Genomic DNA, 17,964 nt, shown 5'->3' with positions numbered 1-17,964 from the left:
TGTCAATGGGTGTGTGTGTGTGTGTTATTGTGTCAATGTGTGTGTGTGTGTGTGTGTGTGTGTGTGTTATTGTGTTAATGGGTGTGTGTGTGTGTGTGTGTGTGTGTGTGCTGGTGTCGACCAGCCGATGGAGAGTCTTCAGTCGGAGGATAAACTACACAACAGTGAAGAAGTGAAACGAGAAATAAAAAGGAGTTTAACAGGAGAAGAAGAAGAGGAAGAAGAAGAGGAAGAAGAGGAAGAAGAAGAGGAAGAAGAGTGTGATGTCAAGGTAAAGTAACTGAAACTTAATACAAACTGCATCTCATTATTTGCCTCTTTAGCTGTTTGTTGTCCTGAAAACACACTTTGTTGAGTTTGTACCCAACGTTCAGAAATGAAACTAGTTGTGGAACATAACCAACATGTACTGGTGTTAAACGTTGGATCTGGTTCCACATATATGATCTGTGTTCCCTGTAACAGCCACCAGGTGGTGTCACACCATACTGACACTGTTCGTCAATGCATTCATGTGTCTTTTGTGTTGTAAATGTGGTTTTGTGTTGCTGTTGACCTACTTCTGCTGACGCCAAATGGAAGCAGACCAGCTGGTCTCCTGAAACCTGGACCGTCTGAAACCACTTTGTTCTGAACTGAATATCTCTCCAGTTTCTTCTGAATGAGTTTTAAACTTCAGTTTGATCGTTTCTCTCCTGCAGTCAACAGATCTTTTACATGCGAGGTGGTCTGGTTGTTGCACATGAACACTAGTTAGATAACCCAATACAACCTTTAGAATGTGTGCAACATACAACCTCCTGGATCAGGACCCTCCATCACCAGTTTAATGCCAGTTTAAAAACCCTTAACTAAGTTAAGTTTTACTGAGTGAAGCACTCAAACTAGTTCACCCATAGATGAGTTGCTATTAAAAACTGAACAGGGTCTGTGGAGTTAAAGAGGTTGAAACATGTCTGACATGACATGTGACCAAAATCCTATTTAATAACGGGGAGACTTTAGATCGCAAAACACTATGCTAGCTAGCATGATTGTATATTTTGAATTAATTATAAACTGCATGGAAATGACTTCCTCTGAAACAAAAATCTCTTCATATATGCATTCATAAAACAGAAACTGTTTGATGTTGATCTGGACTATGCTGAAGCACGATTGTGCCCCTCCCCAGTCCCCCGCCAGTTCAAACCGGGCCGAAGCACGAGTCCCTCTTGCACATCATTCATCCTGTCATAATAAGACACATGCGTGGCTTGAGGTCGTTTCTGAGAAGTCTCTGAGTTGGGGGAACAACACGGAGAACATGATGCAACTCTCCTGATGGGTCGTGTCTGCAAATATATTTAGAGGAAACACTTTGCTGTCTTAAAATAATCCTGTTTTAATCCCACAGTAGGAACATCAGTTAAAGGTCTAAAGGTCAGATTTTCTCTGGTCTCTACACTGGTCCTCCCTGAGCCTGAGGAGAACAACCAAGCTCCCGTTGTTACGTAATGATGCCCGACAGCGGGGAGAGCACAGCTCGACTTACCTGTTGTGGCGCTGGGTGATCCGGCTGGGTGATCCGGCTGGGTGATCCGGCTGGGTGATCCGGCTGGTGCTCTGTGAATAAATCCCGGTGCAGGTGAAGCTGGAGACAATCCTCCCTCTGTCTCACGTGCTCTGGTGCAGTGCTGCCTCCGGTCCGACGGAACCCGGGGACACATGTCCAACAGAGCGCCGTGCCCGACGGTCCAGGTCTGTGTTAGCTTGTATGTGCTAACCAATTCACATCGGACTGCTTCAGTAACGAGGGTCAGTACAAAGCTGGCTTTGACTCGGCACTGACCCTCGTAAAAGGATCTGTCCCAACCATACGGGACCAGCAACTTCACCTGAGACACATAGACCATAGCGATACATCCACGTAAACATTGCCGCATGCTACCGCTAGCGTAAGCGGCATCGTCTCCGTGGCTCTCCAAGTAGGCTTTGACAGCCGGAGCTCATTAGCATTTAAAGGTGCAGACACAGAAACAGCCTGTTCTCAGTAGAGCTCATTTGAGCAACTTTTAGACAGCTGAAATTCAGGACCACGGATGGGTTTGGGGCAATGCATATCGAATACTGTGTTGTTGGACCTCTGACAGCTGTGTGAAATTGATGAAAAACGTATAATATTGGATCTTTAAAACAGACAGGCCTGTAATAAATCATTAAATAGTAAAAGAGTACATTTTAACATTTTAATTGATATTGCAAACTTCAACTTCATTCCAACATCCAACACTAAATGTGACGTCTTCATCAGAGCAGCCTCAGCATGAGGAGCAGTGAGCTGCTTCAGTGTCTCACTGAAGGACACGTTGCCATGGGGACAGGAGGAGGTTGGGATCAAACCAACAACCCTGTATTTCAAGGACGACCTACACTTTTAAAGTTATTTATAATGCCCTTTTGAAACATGGTAAGAAGTAGATAGTATTTTTCTAGTCCATCTACATCAATTACGTCCGCCGTTTCATCCTAAAGCTGCAGCTCAGCGTCACTGCAGGCAGATTCTCTGGGCAATGTGTGGTCCTTCCAGAAATCCTTCTGAATCCACATCTTTCCTTGATCTCCTGACGCCTTCCATCATTGTCAAGGAGAAGACGTCAGGACGTAAGGGTTGACGTTCGACCACAAACTTGATGTACTGACTACTATGAACTGTGTCTCACTTCCTGCTCTACTCTCTTTCTGACCAGATTAAGCCCCTCCCTCTGATGAGAGCAGGGATTTTAGTCCCACCCACACCTCCACAGGTCCATCATGGCACAGAGAAACCTCTCAGGTTTGCCTCCTCCCTCCCTGTCTTCACCTTCTCATCAGATTGGCAGGATTGGGGAGATGGCAACCAAATGCTCACCACCACCCCACCATAATGGAAGTCTGGAGGCTAGGCCAGGAGGCCAAAGTCCTAGCAACCTCAGTGCTGTTCCCCATCTTCCTTCAGCACACAGCACCAGAACCTTAGTCCCCAATTCACCCCTCAGGACCATTAAAACCCTCAGAGGTCTTGTGACTCCTGTACCAGCTCCTGGTCCTGAAGGTAGCCATGGCTCCACCAGGCCCCGGGGTCAGAGCCTAGGCTCTGCTCTGAGCTCCAGAACCAGTACCATAACTTCCAGGAACAAGGTAACTTCCAACTGCTGGCACCATAAACCTGGAATTCTTCCTTGATTGATCCAGAATGTGAAAGTGATCTAGATTTCAGGAGCTTTAACGATATGTAATGAATGGATCTGGGATATTGGGCATCTTCAGGTCTTACCAAAAATATACTGTTGTTACAATTGTTTATCTATGGGGTGGATTAAAGTTGTCATTGTCTATGGAAACATGAATCACGTTTAATAACTCATGGCTGCTCTCTGCATTGTTGCTGTAGTGTAGGAGCAGCCAGCAGGAAGACCCTGAAGCCTTGTTGGACCTGATCCTGGAGTGTCAGGGCCAGAGACTGGAGGACCAGAGAGCTAACTTGAGCCTGTTACCTGACCCAGGACCAACTTCTCTTTGTGGGGCCTGCAGCACTGACCAGCCTACCTTGCCTAGTCTCGACTTTTATTACATGCTCATACACTACCAGGTACCAGCATGCCCTACCAACATATTCTGCATTAGGATGTTTTGAAAGGGAAACGTTACACTTTACTTCACTGTATTCAGTTCAAATGTGGTGAAATATTGTTCCAGTTGTGAATACCATCTGCTTCTTCTTTTTTTTCACATGAATGTTGCCATTTTAAACTACACTTCACTTTGCCCTTTTTTTCTTTCTTTCTTTCTTGTTTTTTTTTTTTTATACAATTTGAAGGCACTAAAGAGTCAGTCAGTGGTGGCAGGTAGGAATGGAGGGAGTTCATTAAACCAACAGCTTCTGATTTGAATGGCTAAATCAATATGTTGTATATGTGAACCAAATGAAGAAACACACTCACATAGGAGGTTGAATTAAAGGGATTTTACTTAAATAAGTATTTGATAAACAGCAATTCAGTTGTCAACATGAAGACTTGGATACATGCAAGGTGGAACCAACCGTTGACCACCAGGAAACAGGCCATGGGGTAGACAGGAATAGAATACAGCATAACGCCAGCACTTGGTACAGGAACATGTAAGACAGGGTAGAGATAGGAACAGAATGGCTATGGATACTGGTTCCAAAGAGTAACCAGTAAGCGTTGTGTTTTGTGGTGGACCTGGATTCAGAGACCAGAGACTGGACGGCAGGGAAAAAGGTTTATTTGAGCAGATATGTTTCAGAGAGTTTGTGCAGGAGAGGAGGCCCGACTGGCAGGTTGGCTGGTAGGGAGACGAGCAGGCAGGCTGGAGGGCGGAAAACCGAGCAGAGGAGCTCTGGAGGTTTCCTGGAGGGCGAACCAAAAGAACAAGCGTTAGCGAGGAACAAAGGCACCAAGAAGTATGTCTCAGTTTTGCGAAGGCTATAAACACGGGGCACATAGCATCACCATAGGGACGGAATAATCTGGCACCGAAGTTGTGGAGAGACCAGGTTGATATAGGCTTGGAGTTGATGAGCTGATGAGGAGCAGGTGCGCCACTCTGCTACAGCCGCCAACACTCCTACCGGACACACACAGAGGAGGAGCAGGTGAGGAAGAGGAAGGAGGGGGAAAAAACAGACAGGGAAAACACAACAAACAACCAGACTGCCACAGCCGAACCGTGACAGAAAGAGTGTTACGTGAACTCACTGATCCACAACTCGGGGATTTACAGCAACAACATTGGTATGTTGTTCTGGCTAGATAAGTGTGGTTGGATGATATCCAACAGAGACAAGATGAGCACACCTGCAGGGGCTGAATTACCAGAAGGCAACCTAGCAGAAGTCCTGAAGTCCTGCAAACAAATGGAAACCATGAAGCAGCCACAATAAAGTCCCAGAGATCAGAGTCATCAACACCTATGCACTGCCATCATCAGTTACCCTGCTGGTACCGTTTTCCGGTAGAGAAACATAGCCTCAGACCTGGAGGTGCTCAATCTCATCCCAGCCGCTTCAAACTCGACTGCAAACCATCCCAGCAAGTGCTGAAGGTCCTGGTCTGGTGAAGTCAACCGAACTACATCCTCTGCACTTTAGCAGGGATGCAATCCTGAGGTTCCCAAACTGGACACTCTCTTCACCTTGGCTGCGCCTTGACATCATGTCGATGAACATCATTAACATGATCTGAGATGAGGGACAACCTTGGAGGATCTTACTTTGTTTGGAGAATGCGGACACAACTCGTACTTTGTTCATACAAAGAGCTTAAGGTTCGTAGCAACGGCCCCAGTACCCCATATTCCCTGAAACCCCCCAAGATAGCCCAGGGGACACAGTCAAAAGCCTTCTCCAAATCCACAAAACGCATGTAGACTGGTTGAAAACTCCCACTCCTAATAATAATAATAATAATGGATTGGATTTATATGGTGCTTTTCAAGACACTCAAAGCGCTCTGACAGGGTTCCGGGTTCCATTCATTCACACACAGTCATACCGGTGGTGGTAAACATCCTGCGCCTACGGCCCTCCGACCACCACCTCAAACATACAGCAGTCATATACATTCACACGAGGCAAGCTGGGTGAAGTGTCTTGCCCAAGGACACAACGACCATGACACAGTGACAACGGCGGGGATTGAACTGCCAACCCTCCAAACATTGGCCAACCCGCTCTACTAACTGAGCCACAGTCGCCCCATGACCCCTCAAGCAACCCTGCCAAGGTAAAGAGTTGTTCCTCTGTTCCACGGCCTGGACGGAATCCGCATTGTTCCTCCTGAATCCCAGGTTCGATGATCAGCCGGAGCCTCCTTTCCAGCACCCTGGAGTAAACTTTCCCAGGGAGGCTGAGCAGTGTGATTCCTCGGTATATTGAGGACACCCTCCAGTATCCTTTTGAAAAATGGGGACCACCACCCTGGTCTGCCACTCCACAGGCACTGTACTCGCCCTCCACAAGACATTAAAGAGACGTGTCAACCATGACAGCCCCAAAATATCCAGAGCCTTTAGCATCTCAGGGTGAATCTCATCCACCCCGGCGCCTTGCCACTGGGCAGCTTTTTGACCTCTGCCAGGGAAATGGGTGAGCCCCCGAGTCTTCCGGCTCTGCCTCCTCCACAGAAGACGTGTTGATTGGGTTCAGGAGATCCTCAGTGTTCCTTCCACCACCCAACATTGTACAGGTCAGCAAGTCTCCACATAGGCCTCACACAGCTGAGTTAATACCCACTTCCCCTTCCTGAGCCACCAGATGCTTTTCCAGAACTTCTTTGAGACCAACTGAAAGTCCTTCTCCATGGCCTCCCCAAATTCCGCCCTCATCCGAGTTTTTGCCTCAACGACCACTATATATATATATATATATATATATATATATATATATATATATATATATGTGTGTGTATATATATATATATATATATATATATATATATATATATACATATATATACAACAAACATAAACATTTTGGGGATTTCACTGTCTTGTCTTTCCCTGACTCGTCCTCCCCATGAGCCTGTCTTACTGTGTCTCTCTCTAGTCTGACAGGATGGAGGACCAGAGGTGCTCCCTTCCTGATCTGGATGATGTGGTTGATTCGGTTCCCGAAGATCAGCAGGATTTCTTCAGTTTGATTCAAAGAGTTCAGTCCAGGAGGATGGATGAACAGAGAGCCTCACTGGTGCTGCCGCACACCGAGGACGACCCCTCCCCCCTCCATCATCATCATCAACATCATCACTGAAGAAGAGTCAGTTTTCATCAGGGCCACATAGGGGTACTAGTACTCCTGAAAGACCTGTTCCTACAGTTTGGATCTTGTCATCAGGACATTTGGAACATTTTGTGAGGGTTCAGACGGAAGCCAGAATCCAGACCGTGTCGAACCCTGATGCTGGTCAACACACCCTGAAAGTCCAACCTGCGATCAGTAGAGTTTGTTTCCACTCATGGGTCGGTTTGTCTCTCATGTTCACAATGCACATAACTACATTTATTCTAGGCAGTGAAGAAGACCATTATATGGGAAGTGAAGGTCAAAATCCTTTGATTGTAAAACGTAAATGATTGTAACATCTAAAGAAACCCGAACATTTGATAAAGTGATACTATTTTGTAACATGTTACTGATTTTTATCTAACAAACATCAGATTCAGTTTTTATTCCATTCCGTTGACCAACAGAATCTAAACACATTTTTATAAATTACTTTATTACTTTCATCGACTGGACAAATGTGTTGGGTTTTATTTTATTTTTAACACTTTGAATAAAAATCTTTTTGAGTAAATGTGAAAATGTCAAATAAAAGAAAAACTTGAATTAAAGTACAGAAGTATTACAATGAAAATGAAAAGAGCATGATGAAGATCAATAGAGAGAATAAAATTAATAATAATCAACTGAAGTCAGAATAAAATAGGATATTATAAAAAGCATATGGACACAAAGATGAGAGGTCAGGTGACATTAGTGTGCTATAATATCAAAGCAATATGACTGATGATATGATTAATGTATTAATATAGAGATGTAATAAATACAGAATATGATGCAAACATCAGTAATATTTGACATAATATGGTTTAAAACAGTAAACGATGACAGTGTGGGATATGAGACATAGTATATTAAAAAACCTCTACTGTCTACCTGACCCACCTGTTCATAAACTGCATTCACTTCTGAAGTGAATATCAAATGAAGCAATGACCACCACGGCAACAAGCAAATACAAGTTAAAGCCTCGGAAAGATATAAACCACCGACCAGATGAGAAACACCAGCAGCTGATGAATGTAGTACAGTAGAAGTATAAAAACGTACGTGTGGTACTCAAAGTACTACGTTACATTTCAAAACTGAAGCAGAAAGGATCAGGAAAAGCAGCCAGAGTGAGACCTCCTCACCGCCCGCTCTTTGAGGCACCATGCGCATGCGTCCATTAGAAGCAGGAAGTAAACAAGCAGCGTGCCTCCTTCCAGCCGCGTGCAGCAACAGAGGAGCATTTCAACGGTGAGATCCGGGTTCATGTTTGTGTTTAGACCTGGAACTGAACCGGGCCAGTCTTAGGTCTTCTTCTGGGTCTGGTCCCGGGTTCTAATGTGCTGTTCTAATTGTTAAAATTAAGCAGGGACAGTACGCTTCTATTAACAACCGACACGCGACAGATCCGTAACCGAGACCCCCAGTCCACATCCAGAGTCTGCTACAGACCCCCAGTCCACATCCAGAGTCTGCTACAGACTGGACTGTCCTGTGATTCCTACACCTTCTGTCCAGCATGATAATGTTCACGAATAATCAGCGATGTGAATGACGTCGTCAGAGGTAGCTAACTTTAGCGTGACGTTAGCTTAGAAAGGAAGTCGAACTCCACCATTAAACCACAACCCTCTCATTTTGTTTCTAGTTTTACAGCTGCAACCACCGACTGATAATCAGCATCAACTTTAGACGAGTCCATCAACTCCCACATCACCTCCTCCCTTTCATCCTGCCATGAATCCCTCTGCCGATTCTCCCTTCACTAAGAAACGGAGTTCAGAAATGGAGGAATGTCCTTCACCTGTGGACTTTGATACACCTGAGAGAGAAGAGAAGAAGAAGAAGAAGAAGAAGAAGAACAAGCAGCAGCAGCAGGACGAGGATGTCCGTATTGCTCCTCCTACTGCTGTAAATTCAAGCAGCCAGGAGAACGAGAAGAAGAAGAGGAGAAAGGAGAGGCAAGAAGTGGTAGAGGAGACGCTGGTCACCGTAGAAACCAGAAAGACAGAAAAAAAGAGAAAGGAGGTGGTGGGGGAGACGCTGGTCGCCGTAGAAACCAGTGAGACAGAAAAGAAGAGAAAGAAGATAAAGGAGGAGGAGACACAGGTTGCCATAGAAACTGGTGAGACAGAAAAGAAGAAGAAGAAAAAGACGAAAAAACACAAAAATGGGCTTAGTGAGGAGAGCATTGCTACAATAACAACAGACCATAACCACAGAACAGACTGCGTTGTTCCCATGGAAACCAATAACACCAGGATAGAGAAGGAATCCAGGACTGTGGTGGGAGTGGTTTCACAAGAAGGAAAGACAAAGAAGAAAAGAAAAGGCAAGAGTACGACAGGAGTAGCTGTAGAAGAAGAGCTGTAAGATCTCTCCTTCTTCTTCTTCTGTTAACGTGATGTCAGAGATTAAGACTCAACAAGATATGACCAAAAGTTGGAATGAATTGTTATGAAGTAATCCTCTAAGATCCCGTTGATACAGTCGTGAGCTTATAAAACTGTAACGTAACGTAAGATAGTTATCATGTTATAGTCGTAACGTAAGATAAAGTTATCGTGTCATAGTCCTAACGTAAGATAAAGTTATGATGTCATAGTCGTAACATAAGATAAAGTTATCATGTTATAGTCGTAACGTAAGATAGTTATCATGTTATAGTCATAACATAAGATAAAGTTATGATGTCATTGTCGTAATGTAAGATAAAGTTATGTCATTGTCGTAATGTAAGATAAAGTTATCATGTTATAGTCCTAACGTAAGTTAAAGTTATCATGTCATTGTCGTAACGTAAGATAAAGTTATCGTGTCATAGTCCTAACGTAAGATAAAGTTATGATGTCATAGTCGTAACATAAGATAAAGTTATCATGTTATAGTCGTAACGTAAGATAGTTATCATGTTATAGTCATAACATAAGATAAAGTTATGATGTCATTGTCGTAACGTAAGATAGTTATCATGTTATAGTCATAACATAAGATAAAGTTATGATGTCATTGTCATAATGTAAGATAAAGTTATGTCATTGTCGTAATGTAAGATAAAGTTATCATGTTATAGTCCTAACGTAAGTTAAAGTTATCATGTCATTGTCGTAACGTAAGATAAAGTTATCATGTTATAGTCGTAACGTAAGATAAAGTTATCATGTTATAGTCGTAACGTAAGATAAAGTTATCATGTCATCGTGGTAATTTAAGATAAAGCTAACATTGTTCAGTTGTAAGATCCAGTCATAACATTGTCATACATTTGGCAGCCAATCAGTGCGTAGTATTTCTGTGGTCCATCAGTGCATTTCCTGTGTTGTCAGAGTGGACGCAGCATTGCTGGAGGAGCTGGGGGAGTTTGTTCCAGACATCAGGAAGAAATCGTATCCTCAGATCAAGAAATTGCTGAGATATGACTTGCATCGTTTCAGAAACTTCAAACAGCAAGGTAATAGAACAGCAAATACTTAAAACAACAATGTACAGACAGTGCAAAATCTTCAAATGCAAATAACTGGACACGACCATAACACTTCCAATGCTTGAAACAACAAGGTACTCATAGGGCAAATACCTCGTAAAACAAGGTTCTAATATTTCACATGTGGCACGTACACCTGTTCCTCGTACTCCAGGTGTGTGTTTGCGTTGGGGGCAGTGCACTGAGCAGGAGAACCAGCGAATCAGGGAGAACGTGGCTGACTTCCTGGCTTTGACGGGGATCTGCTCGGCCAATGAGCTTCTGTTTCCCCAGAGGTACAAAGAGCAGGAGTTGACAACCAAGAGGCTTCGAAGACAACACCACTTCCTGGAGAGGATCGGTACGTAAATAAACAAACCTCACCATCATGTACACAAACCTCACCATCATGTACACAAACCTCACCACCATGTACACAAACCTCACCATCATGTACACAAACCTCACCACCATGTACACAAACCTCACCATCATGTTCACAAACATCACCATCATGTACGCAAACCTCACCATCATGTACACAAACCTCACCATCATGTACACAAACCTCACCATCATGTACACAAACCTCACCATCATGTACACAAACCTCACCATCATGTACACAAACGCAAACCTCACCATCATGTACACAAACCTCACCATCATGTACACAAACCTCACCACCATGTACACAAACCTCACCATCATGTTCACAAACCTCACCATCATGTACACAAACATCACCATCATGTACGCAAACCTCACCATCATGTACACAAACCTCACCATCATGTACACAAACGCAAACCTCACCATCATGTACACTAACCTCACCATCATGTAAACAAACGCAAACCTCACCATCATGTACACAAACCTCACCATCATGTACACTAACCTCACCATCATGTACAATAACCTCACCATCGTGTACAAAAACCTCACCATCATGTACACAAACGCAAACCTCACCATCATGTACACAAACCTCACCATCATGTACACTAACCTCACCATCATGTACACAAACCTCACCATCATGTACACAAACGCAAACCTCACCATCATGTACACAAACCTCACCATCATGTACACAAACGCAAACCTCACCATCATGTACACAAACCTCACCATCATGTACACTAACTTCACCATCATGTACACAAACCTCACCATCATGTACACAAACGCAAACCTCACCATCATGTACACAAACCTCACCATCATGTACACAAACCTCACCACCATGTACACAAACCTCACCATCATGTTCACAAACCTCACCATCATGTACACAAACATCACCATCATGTACGCAAACCTCACCATCATGTACACAAACCTCACCATCATGTACACAAACGCAAACCTCACCATCATGTACACTAACCTCACCATCATGTAAACAAACACAAACCTCACCATCATGTACACAAACCTCACCATCATGTACACTAACCTCACCATCATGTAAACAAACGCAAACCTCACCATCATGTTCACAAACCTCACCATCATGTACACAAACATCACCATCATGTACGCAAACCTCACCATCATGTACACAAACCTCACCATCATGTACACAAACGCAAACCTCACCATCATGTACACTAACCTCACCATCATGTAAACAAACACAAACCTCACCATCATGTACACAAACCTCACCATCATGTACACTAACCTCACCATCATGTAAACAAACGCAAACCTCACCATCATGTACACTAACCTCACCATCATGTACAATAACCTCACCATCATGTACAAAAACCTCACCATCATCAGTGTTTCCCCTAGAATTTTTTTCAGGCCCGGTGGTACCCACCGAAAAAACCCTAAACAGACGAGACGCGTCGGATGGTGTATTGGTGCAGTTGGATTAAGTCAGGTGGCACAGCAAGCAGTCTGCAATTCTGCAATTATTATATTTGCATTCAACATTTTTGTTCAACCAGAGTGTATTCAAGATCACAAGGAGAGAGTGACTTATTAAGGTGCTGGTTGATGGAAATGATCAGGGTCCAGAAAAATATGTCTGGAAAATGATGAGCATCACATTAATAGCTACAGATACTGTAAAACACTACAACGACATATGAGTGCATATATTGTCTTATTTTATCAAGTAAAATATAAGTTATAGGTTTACTCAACAGCAGTTAACTCAAAGTTCCACATCTTATCAAAAACAATCCTCCCACACACAACACTCGACCTGCATCAGCGCATGTGCGCACGAGCGGATCTGTGCGAGCAGACAGCGCGAGCGCAGCGGGTTTTGGACGGAGACACACAGCGGCATTTTTATTATGTAAAAATAAATAATAATGTAATGTAATAAAATAAATATTATGGACCCTATTGACCGGTTCCGCTCACACCACGAGTCTGAAGAGTGCAACAGCTTATCAAAATACAGTGTCAACGTTCCGTGTTTTCAAAGTAGAAAGCGACAAGTACACGGAAGAAGAACGTAGCGGGAGCGCGCGTCTTGCGGAGCAAGTCTGCTGTGCTGCGCGGAGGCGCTCCTAATGTAAATGATTATTGATTTATGAATGAATTGATAGGTGGCTTATTTTTGGTATATTGATTTTTTTTTGGGCCTGGCGGCAGGTCTCCTTGGCCTGGCGGGCCGCCAGGCCTGTACAATGGTAGGGGAAACACTGATCATGTACACAAACGCAAACCTCACCATCATGTACACAAACCTCACCATCATGTACACTAACCTCACCATCATGTACACAAACCTCACCATCATGTACACAAATGCAAACCTCACCATCATGTACACAAATCTCACCATCATGTACACTAACCTCACCATCATGTACACTAACCTCACCATCATGTAAACAAATGCAAACCTCACCATCATGTACACTAACCTCACCATCATGTAAACAAACGCAAACCTCACCATCATGTACACAAACCTCACCATCATGTACACTAACCTCACCATCATGTACACTAACCTCACCATCATGTACACAAACGCAAACCTCACTATCATGTACACAAACCTGCAAACCACATCAACCTACATGATGATGTTATATGATAACTTGATGACTTTACAGGACATTAACTCCAGACTTTCAGGTATTAATGAACCCTATAACTTTACTCCTTTATTGAACTTTCTGTCTCTCCCCCTGTACGTCTTTGTCCGTCTGCCTCTCTCTCCCTGTCTGTCTGTCTGTCCAGCTGAGGGGATTCCTCGTACATGTCAAAATGTTCATGTCAGAGCCAAGAAGATGTTTGATGACAGGAACTACCTGGGAAGGTCAGACTGGTCTCAGACCAGAACCCTCTGTGTTTGTATCTTTACTTTCTAGCTACAGAACTATTTGTATCTTTAAGTGGGTTCTACAGCTAGAATGTCAAGACAGAGGCTTAATGTTCTAGCTGTTGAATAGCTGGGTGTTTGGGTTCTACCTATGGGGGTTCTCTGGATGTTTGGGTTCTACCTGTGGGGGTTCTCTGGGTGCTTGGGTTCTACCTGTGGGGGTTCTCTGGGTGTTTGCATTCAACCTGTGGGTATCCTCATGTAGGTTCTCAGAGGAGGAGATGCATTCTCTGTTGAAGTTACAGACTCTCCATGGTAACGACTGGAGTAAGATCTCTGAGAAGATGGGCCGCAGCGTGTATGCCTTACAGAAACGCTTTGCAACTATCGGTAAACACCAGACATATATATTAATGACTTTACAATTGTGTTGATCAGTAATCAGCATGTAAAATAAAGAACAGTTGGATAACTAGTGCAGTAATCTGTGTGTGTGTCTGTGTCTGTGTCTGTGTGTGTCCGTCCGTCCAGCTCGAAATAATGGTTTGTGGTCTTCAGAAGAGGAGTCCAAACTGAAGCAGGCTCTGAAGGCTCACTTTGAGGTTCTGGTCCAACAGAGTTCTACAGATCGTTGTCTGAGCTTTGGCCAGCTGTGTAAAAATCTGCCCTGGAAGCAAATCTGTGAGCAGGTTGGGACTAGATCCTGGATCCAGTCTCGTCTCAAGTGGTCAGTACACCTGCTGGGTCTTGTACTTGAACTTTATTTACATGGATACTGGCATAGATGCTGTACTGTACCCATACTGTTAACATAGTCTGGGTCACTTAGAGACGGATACTTTGGGTGATCCAAATGCAACACTGAAACATGCAGATTACAATTATTCATGACACTAGTGCCGGTTAGGGTTAGCCGATTAGACCTCAGAGTTTCAGGCCCAGTTGTCCAGATATTGGGGTTCAGCTGTTCAGGTTTTTAAAAAAAGGTGTATAATGACTGTATTTGTTTCAGGTTCTCAATGCTGAAGTGGAAACTGTCTTCAGGTGTCAGCACATTCAACAGAGGACCTGAAGGACTTGAGGCCAGAATCCAGCTCATCAATATGTAAGATACCATAATGCCATTGGTCTGCACTAAATGCAGTTATTGTGCATGTTATAGTGTACCGTTCTCTGTGTATTCTGCTGTGGTCCCTTGTATGGTCACTTCTACTATCTTGATTTCTTCTGTTGTTTTATTATGCGACTGTGGCTCAGTTGGTAGAGTGGGTTGGCCAATGTTCGAAGGGGCGGCGGTTCGATCGCTGCCCTCGTCACTGTGTCATGGTCGTTATGTCCTTGGGCAAGACACTTCACCCAGCTTACCTCGTGTGAATGTATATGACTGCTGTATGTTTGAGGTGGTGGTCGGAGGGGCCGTAGGCGCAGAATGGCAGCCACGCTTCCGTCAGTCTGCCCCAGGGCAGCTTTGGCTACTATGGTAGTTTACCACCACCGGTATGACTGTGTGTGAATGAAACCCTGTCAGAGCGCTTTGAGTGTCTAGAAAAGCACCATACAAATCCAATCCATGATTATTATTATTATGCCTTGTTAAGCAGGAAACACACTATATAAATACATTCTACTTTACTTACTGTGTGTTTCAGGCTCTACAACATGGGTGTGGATGACTCGGCAGACATCGACTGGGATGAAGTGGCTCAGACTATTGGGTGAGGTCAAAGGTCAAACTGTCACACCTGTTGTTAGACGTTAGTGATAAAGAGTCGGATAACTAGGTGGTCATCACGTTGTAGGCGGACCAGAATGTAGGTGGAAGGTGGACCAGGTATTAGGTGACCAGGTGGTAGGCAGGAGTAGGGTTGTCACAAGAACCGATACTTCGGTACCAATTTGATGCCGACACGAAAAAAATAATTCGATACTTGCTTTTTTCTGGTAACGTCAGAACCGAATATACAACTTTTCATTCGGCGAGCCGTGTCGATTCTTGGCGGAACTGACGGGGGCAGTATACGCGTGTGAGCAGCACAGAGCAGTAAGCAGCGCTGAAGAAGAAAACTTGCCGTCTTCGAAAAAAATGGCTTCAGCAGGTGGGAGCGAAAGCACAACACGTCGGCTCGTCGACAAGACAGGTGCGAAGAGTCGCGTGTGGAAATATTTTGCATTCGAGGCGGATGAATCCGGAGCAATTCTTGATTCAAACAAGCCGACATGCAAAAAGTGCCTCAGAAGTTTTCAGACCAAAGGAGGAAGCACGTCAAACCTGGCTATAGGCCACTGCTGTTCTTTTTTTAATGTAAAATAGTTGACTATTGTTATTTATGACCATATTTAGAAGCACAGTATTCTTTGTTTTTATACTGGATGGCTATAGGTCTGTTGGCAGCTGGTACTGCAATTTAAATTTTGTGCAAAAAGATCTTAAAGCACAGTGGTGTTAAATACTTGACAGTTTGAAGCAGTTTTCAATAAATTAGGCAGGAGGTGACCAGGTGGTAGGCAAGTGGTGACCAGGTGGTAGGCAGGAGGTACCAGGTGGTAGGCAGGTGATGACCAGGTGGTAGGCAGGAGGTGACCAGGTGTTAGTCAGGTGGTGACCAGGTGGTAGGCAGGAGGTGACCAGGTGGTAGGCAAGTGGTGACCAGGTGGTAGGCAGGAGGTACCAGGTGGTAGGCAGGTGGTGACCAGGAGGTGACCAGGTGGTAGGCAGGAGGTACCAGGTGGTAGGCAGGTGGTGACCAGGTGGTGGGCAGGAGGTACCAGGTGGTAGGCAGGTGGTGACCAGGTGGTGGGCAGGAGGTGACCAGGTGGTAGGCAGGAGGTGACCAGGTGGTAGGCAGGTGGTGGCCAGGTGGTGGGCAGGAGGTATCAGGTGGTAGGCAGGTGGTGGGCAGGAGGTGACCAGGTGGTAGGCAAGTGGTGACCAGGTGGTAGGCAAGTGGTGACCAGGTGGTAGGCAAGTGGTGACCAGGTGGTAGGCAAGTGGTGACCAGGTGGTAGGCAGGAGGTGACCAGGTGGTAGGCAGGAGGTACCAGGTGGTAGGCAGGTGGTGACCAGGTGGTGGGCAGGAGGTACCAGGTGGTAGGCAGGTGGTGACCAGGTGGTAGGCAGGAGGTGACCAGGTGGTAGGCAGGAGGTACCAGGTGGTAGGCAGGTGGTGACCAGGTGGTGGGCAGGAGGTACCAGGTGGTAGGCAGGTGGTGACCAGGTGGTGGGCAGGAGGGGACCAGGTGGTAGGCAGGAGGTGACCAGGTGTTAGTGAGGTGTTGACCAGGTGGTAGGCAGTTGGTAGGCAGGAGGTGACCAGGTGTTAGTCAGGTGGTGACCAGGTCGTAGACAGGTGTTTACTGTCTGGAATGCGCTGAATGCACCTGTACAGTTCTGACTTAATTTTCAGAAACAGACTCCATCAGGGTAGCATGAGGGCTTGACATCCTCAAGTGGGACCTGGCCTCCCAGCCCAGCACAGTGCAGCTCCAATTCGCCAGAGAACACCAGAATTGGCAGGTCCACCAGGAGCCCTGTTCTCTTCACAGATGAATAGATTCTTGGAGGGTCTCAGAGACCCCCATGTCATAGCCAACGGTACCCAGACTGTTGTTGGGTACCAGGATGAAATCCTCGGTGCGATTGTCACACTGGTTCTGTGGTATATGGACCTGAATTTCTATGCCTCTTTTCTAGTCTTTTCGACCACTCAAGTCATTTTGTTCTCAACTCATTTTACAACGAAAAATCAGTAAATACTTTATACATGAATTATTCCTCATGTTTATGTAGTACTAAGAGTAGTAGCATAAACGCTGGTGTTGATGTAGTATTACTGTAGTACTAACGTGTTTTTTGTATTTCAGTAACGTGACTCCGATGTGTGTTCAGAAGACTTTCTACTCACTGAAAGTCTCCAGAGTTCCCAACTGGACCAACTTATCCTACGGAGGTCAGTACTGCAGTACTTTATCAGTCAGTATTGTAGTACTTTATCATACTGTCATATTCTGTATTACTGCAGTACTTCAGTGTCACACATTATAGATTCCTAGAACATTAACGTTAACCCTGGCTTAATCCAGACTCATGTGACCTGGGATGTCACTTCCTGTTGTCACAGAGATCATCGACTTCCTGCAGCTCAAGGTGTCTCCAGTCCTGAAGGAGAAACTGAGGACGAGCAGTAGAGACCGGATCCAGAGGGAGGGCCTGGGGCCAGACAGATACCTGCTGTCTGATATTCTGTCGGATGAAGATGACGACCTGATGGAGCTGGACAACAGTCAGCTGACCACCAGCCAATCAGCACACAGACGTGTGTAAAGACTGATCTGTGTCTTCCTGTCAGATTAAACACGCTGAGGACAGACCGAGGACACGCTGAGGAC

At 44.9% G+C, this 17,964-nt stretch overlaps 2 protein-coding genes across 3 annotated transcripts; both read left to right on the top strand.

The window, feature by feature from the left end:
* Positions 1-126: 126 nt before the first annotated feature.
* On the top strand, positions 127-7,271 carry LOC311022981 (uncharacterized protein). The gene is made up of 4 exons (XM_084024611.1): positions 127-271; positions 2,730-3,159; positions 3,413-3,610; positions 6,590-7,271. The coding sequence occupies exons 2-4, from the start codon at positions 2,794-2,796 to the stop codon at positions 6,791-6,793; spliced, it is 768 nt and encodes a 255-aa protein (XP_083880737.1). The 5' UTR covers positions 127-271; positions 2,730-2,793; the 3' UTR covers positions 6,794-7,271.
* Positions 7,272-7,987: 716 nt separating this feature from the next.
* Positions 7,988-17,934, top strand: LOC311023331 (transcription termination factor 1-like). 2 transcript variants are annotated; one of them, XM_084025089.1, is made up of 11 exons: positions 7,988-8,065; positions 8,463-9,183; positions 10,141-10,265; positions 10,453-10,638; positions 13,497-13,575; positions 13,844-13,968; positions 14,110-14,305; positions 14,591-14,683; positions 15,228-15,293; positions 17,440-17,525; positions 17,697-17,934. In XM_084025089.1, exons 2-11 carry the CDS (start codon positions 8,552-8,554, stop codon positions 17,897-17,899), a joined length of 1,791 nt encoding a protein of 596 aa, XP_083881215.1. In that variant the 5' UTR covers positions 7,988-8,065; positions 8,463-8,551; the 3' UTR covers positions 17,900-17,934. The 2 variants fall into 2 exon arrangements, with proteins under 2 accessions (XP_083881215.1, XP_083881216.1); XM_084025090.1 differs by lacking the exon at positions 7,988-8,065 and adding an exon at positions 8,083-8,380.
* Positions 17,935-17,964: the final 30 nt, after the last annotated feature.

Source organism: Eutrigla gurnardus (assembly GCF_963514095.1).
Source record: "Eutrigla gurnardus genome assembly, chromosome: 13".
Classification (NCBI taxonomy): domain Eukaryota; kingdom Metazoa; phylum Chordata; class Actinopteri; order Perciformes; family Triglidae; genus Eutrigla; species Eutrigla gurnardus.
Note: the sequence above shows the minus strand (reverse complement) of the source record. Positions and strands in the feature narration are given on the sequence as shown.

Bases quoted from the DNA above. Each gene is read 5' to 3' on its own strand.
- LOC311023331 (XM_084025089.1), top strand. From the start codon at position 8,552: ATGAATCCCTCTGCCGATTCTCCCTTCACTAAGAAACGGAGTTCAGAA. The intron at 14,306-14,590 runs GTCAGTACACCT...TATTTGTTTCAG, and splicing joins ATCCAGTCTCGTCTCAAGTG to GTTCTCAATGCTGAAGTGGA. The intron at 14,684-15,227 runs GTAAGATACCAT...TGTGTGTTTCAG, and splicing joins AGAATCCAGCTCATCAATAT to GCTCTACAACATGGGTGTGG.
- LOC311022981 (XM_084024611.1), top strand. From the start codon at position 2,794: ATGGCACAGAGAAACCTCTCAGGTTTGCCTCCTCCCTCCCTGTCTTCA. The intron at 3,160-3,412 runs GTAACTTCCAAC...TTGTTGCTGTAG, and splicing joins CCATAACTTCCAGGAACAAG to TGTAGGAGCAGCCAGCAGGA. The intron at 3,611-6,589 runs GTACCAGCATGC...GTCTCTCTCTAG, and splicing joins ACATGCTCATACACTACCAG to TCTGACAGGATGGAGGACCA.